The 4,983-nt window shown below is 41.0% G+C and overlaps 1 protein-coding gene and 1 pseudogene across 1 annotated transcript in view; one reads left to right on the top strand and one right to left on the bottom strand.

Annotated features, from left to right (window-relative positions):
* On the top strand, positions 1-362 carry LOC106143944 (annotated as a pseudogene).
* Msh2 (mutS homolog 2) overlaps positions 1-4,983 on the bottom strand; it is a 55,391-nt gene that overhangs the window by 9,845 nt on the left and 40,563 nt on the right. The window contains exons 9-11 of the mRNA XM_013348977.1: positions 4,493-4,616; positions 3,245-3,395; positions 1,998-2,095 (exon numbers count right to left, since the gene is read on the bottom strand). Of these exons, the coding sequence (XP_013204431.1) occupies positions 1,998-2,095; positions 3,245-3,395; positions 4,493-4,616 (373 nt within the window). The remainder of the gene's footprint in view (positions 1-1,997; positions 2,096-3,244; positions 3,396-4,492; positions 4,617-4,983) is intronic.

The following is a 4,983-nucleotide window of genomic DNA, read 5'->3' as shown; positions in this document are numbered from 1 at the left end:
ATGCATCATCACAGGATCAACTTCGACAAATATCATCCAGGTTACTTCGGGAAAGTTGGGATGAGGCATTACCACTTAAAGAGGAACCAGAGCTTCTGCCCGACTGTCAACCTGGATAAACTGTGGACGCTGGTCAGTGAGCAGACCCGGGTCAACGCTGCCAAGAACAAGACCGGAGTTGCTCCCATCATTGATGTCGTGCGATCGGGCTACTACAAAGTTCTGGGGAAGGGAAAGCTCCCTAAGCAGCCTGTCATTGTGAAAGCCAAATTTTTCAGCAGAAGAGCTGAAGAGAAGATAAAGGGTGTTGGAGGTGCCTGTGTTCTGGTGGCTTGAACACAGGGTTCCACTCAGGGAGGCCAATTAAATGCTAACACTTTCAAAAAAAAAAAAACTATCTTTAAACTAATATTTAAACTATCTTAAAACAAAATAAAATCTTTATAATTAAAAAATAGGCATTTATTATTGTGTGAGCATGCATGTGCACACATGCTCCACTGCACAAATTTGGACATCAGGGGACAACTTCTGGCGACAGTCAGGTCTTTCCTCCCACTGTGTGGGGCCTGGGGTCAAACCCAGGTCCCGCAGCCTAAAGCAAGCACCTTCATCCTCTCAAACCCAGGTCTTGCAGCCTAAAGCAAGCACCTTGATCCTCTAAGCCATTCCACAAGCCCTATAATTTTTGTAAGAGCATCTTTTCTCGACTTTGAGGCTAGCCTGGGTCAAAAACTGAACCCATAGAAAGGGACAGGAAAGGAATTTCTATGTCCACCGCATTTTAAAGAAGTCACATTAGTTCAGGCTGATGGCGAATGATATGAAGCCCCAGATTCAGAGACTAAAACCAGACCTTTACCAGCCGGGTGAAGAACAGCTTCTGTTTTGTTTTGGAGGAAGACTCACGGTTGAAATAAACAGTATCTATAGTGCTCTTCAAAATGCAAATTAGATTCAAGAACACAAATCAACTTAATTACTGTGCTTCAGTTACCTGATATCATCAAGCAAGAATATAATCTTCATAAACCACCCCCTTCATTTCTGCACCAATACATACAGCATGTTAAAATAAACCTTAAGTTGTTTCTTTTGCTTTATTATGAACACTCAAAAAGTAAAACAACTTAGAGAATTAAACATGTATACAGTCTTTCAAGGTTCATCATTCCTAAACAATTCAGTACACGGCCCTCAGAAAACACATCCTCCTGCTTTTCCATCCTGCCGTAAGTGAGCTCTAGACCACGATGGTGTCACAGCATCTTACAGTAGGGTTCCCACCGCCCAGCTATTCTCAGCTGCCCCTCTGGGCCTCTGACTTAGTTGGACTGTCCTTTCAGGTCTCCCTTAATCTTGAACAGAGCCTTTTTATGTTGCCTTCAGACTAACACACATCACTGCCCACCAAACACTAAACACAGACTCACGCCATTCCCAGGCTGGTAACACATAGTGAGTCGCATTGCCCCTTCAAATAAAAAAATACCACCCCCAATGGCATAACAGGACTATGAAAATCTATGAAGCAGCACACAGAATTCCCAACAGCTGGCCTTGTTTAACCTGTATTCACTTTTCAGTGATATTCATTTCCATACCCTACGGTGTGAACCTACAGATAGATTTAACACAAACATTGAATAGTGGCTCACACCTTCAATCTCAGCATTCGAAAGGTACAGCAAAAGGACACTTCAGCTAAGGAGCGAAGAGACGAGCTGTGACAGGCGACACTGTGAGAGCCAGTGAGACAGCTGAGCAGAAAATGCCTGACCACCTGATCACTGTAGTTCAATCCATGGATCCACATGGCAGAAAAGAGAACCAACTCTTGCAAGTTGTCCTCTGGCCTCCACAAGCACACATGCATCCACAATACAGATTAAATAAATATAACAATAAAAAATTAAAACAGAAGCAAAACTATCTTCAAACGTCCTGATGCTTTTCTATTAAACAAGAAAAAGCATTCAATGCTCTACCAAATTTACCTGAAGAAATATTGACGATTTCTTTAACAATGGCATTCTGGGCCTCCTCATATTCGCCTTTATTTTTAGTATATTCTTCATTTAAAGAAGACAGCTCACTGTAAATCAAAACATGGTATTATTAAAAATATCAAAATGTTTGACATAAGTAATGTGCATTATGCAAAATATATTCATATTTGTCTTATGAAGCATCTGAACAATGAAAATTAAAAATGGAAATACAAGTAGAAAAATGGGCAACCAAACAGGGTGTTGGGATGCACACCTTTAATCTCAGCACTCAAAATGCACGGACAGGAGATCTCTGTGAGTTTCAGACCAGCTTGGTCTATGTAGTAAGCTCCTTCCTGAACAGGCTACACAAAGAAACCCTGTCTTGAATATCCAATAAAAAATTAAAAAAAAAAAAAAAAAGCAAAAAGCAAGAAACTTTTTACCAAAACTTCCTAAGATCAGTTAAAATAAAAAATTAAGTTTTTTTTTTCCAGCAGCAAACATAAAATAGCTATAATACATAGTGAATAGCCCCAGTAATACAGTTAAATATCTTCCTTCACTAATGTATACATTCAGCTGAAATACCAGGATTTTTTTCTTTCTACTTGGTAAATGATACTGAGACTTTCCTAGAAAAATAGACAGATGAGGGGCCAGAGAATGGCTCAGCATTTAAGAGCGCTTGCTGCTCTACTAGGACCAGAGTTAACTCTTGGCACCTCCATTAGGCAGCTCACAGCCACCTAACACCCCAGCTCCCGAGGACCCAAGGCCTCTGGATCCTTATACACATACCCATGTGCAGTCACACATACCTAAATATAACTTAAAAAACAGATATAAACTTTAAAAAAAAAGACAAAAATAAAGCAGATCAAGAGGAACTAGCTCAAAGAACACAGAAACATTAATTAATTATTCAACCTATCTGGATTTTTTAGAAGACAACAAGACAGCTGGGGAGAACAGTCTTTCTGTTTTTGTTGCTTTGGGTGGGATCTCATTCTGAATGAGATCACTTGAACTCACTGCGATCCCCCAGCCGTTGTGGAACTGGGACACAAGCATGCCTCCCAGCTAACAGAGCTGAATATAAGATAAGCTTCTTGGAAGAAAGCAAAGCTTGACTCTTAGTTCTTGTTTAAAAAACAGTGAACAATAAAAGTAAAAACTCTTTGTCGAAGGCATTCAATTTTATCAGAACCCATCAACTACCAAAAGCTTGAGAGAGCATCATGTTCTCGGACCTGTTGGTGAACTTAACCCCGTTCTTCTGAATATCCACGGTGCTGAAGTTCTTATTGTTGCGAAGGACTTTTTCTTCCTTGCAGGTTACACGAAAATAATATCCAAACTGTGCGCTGGAATCCAACTTAATCTGTTTGCCAGGGTCCAATCCTTTATGATCAGAAAGAATGATTAGGTCATCAATACATACTCTTTCCAGTGTAGACGGTCAAAATCACTGCATCTGAGTGTAACACACTCATGACAGGGCAACATACCGCAAATTATCACCTCACTGGGAAAGATGCAAGTCCCACTTCCCTGGGGAACCATGCAAAAAATATACCTATGGAATTCTAACCTCTTATGAATGCTGGCCTCTAACATGAAAGATGCTCTTTATATGGGCAAACCCACCCAAGGGAGCAGAAGACAAGTCGCGGGCAGCACACAGCTCCAGATGTTGGATGCCGATGGAAATGGTTATGGTACAGTCCATGCTTAAGGAGTTTCACACAGGGCTCTTTTTCACAATGACTTATTTTCACGTGCGTGTGTGTGGAACTGTGTCACACAGTTCATGTGCTAAGGTCAGTGGACAAACTATGGAAGTCAGTTTTTCTTTCCATCATGTGGGTCCCAGGACAGCCATGAGGCTGCTTGGTGGTTTAGTGCCTTTAACCACTAAGCTACCGTCCTAGGCCAGACTTCTCTAACCAAAGAATGTTTGAAAATTGGGGTAGAACTGAAAGTGGCCAAACGCGATTTCTAAACAAAACTGCGACTGGACAGTGAAAGTCTAGAACCAGGCTTTATTCTTGTTAAGCAGAGCAAATTTCACAAAGCAAGCAAACATTATGTATGGAAGATTTGTGAAATTTTCTATCATGGCCTCTGCTCACAATTTTACTCAAAGTGATTATTTTTTTTTAAACTTATTTATTTATTGAGGATTTCCGCCTCCTCCCCGTTTTTTTTTTAATTTTTTTTATCAAAGTGATTATTAAAGCACACTAAAAACCAAAAATACTATACAGAAATTTGTTGGCTGAAGAACAGCAACTGAATTTAATAGCAACAACGATGGACATATCTCATCTGCAGAGAAAGGACAGCAGGCAGCAGTGCGTAAGTAAAAGTAATGTCACTAACAGCATTTCAGAATGTTCCAATGTCCAACAGTCACCAGCTGCCATCAGCAAGGACTCTCGGGGTGGCAAGGCCAAAGACTCAGGCACCAGTGTGAACACTTTAAGAATCATTCTTACCAAGCCCCCGGGCTGCGCTTATTAACGTGGACTGCATCTTCTTCTCCAAGCCGTCCATCACTTCCCTTAGTTCACTCAGGTTAGGATCAAATGAGGGCTTTACAAGAAACTCATGGTTTCCCACCTACAAACAGAACAAGGAGTCACCAAGTCATACAAACAAATGGGTGAGGACAGATTTTAGGAGGCATGTCATTTCTTCCACCTACGTAAAGGTACGACTAGCCACCCCTGAGTCACTCAGACAACACTGAGAACCTTCTACTCATAAACGTTTTAATAGCCTAGGAGTTCTAGAAACACAGGAATTACCCATATGAACAGCCACATAACAAGATGACACACATCCAATGCGCCCCTTACTACTAAAGGATGCTCAATTTCAGAACCACTGTCAAATTGCAGTTTTTCCCAAACCAAAGATCTGAAGAATCTCAACTAACAGTTCTAACTCGGCACAGCACCCCATTCCCAATCACCCACAACAACCA

Source organism: Microtus ochrogaster, chromosome 16 (genome assembly GCF_000317375.1).
Source record: "Microtus ochrogaster isolate Prairie Vole_2 chromosome 16, MicOch1.0, whole genome shotgun sequence".
Taxonomy (NCBI): domain Eukaryota; kingdom Metazoa; phylum Chordata; class Mammalia; order Rodentia; family Cricetidae; genus Microtus; species Microtus ochrogaster.
The sequence above is the reverse complement of the archived record's forward strand: the minus strand, read 5'-3'. Positions and strand labels throughout refer to the sequence as shown.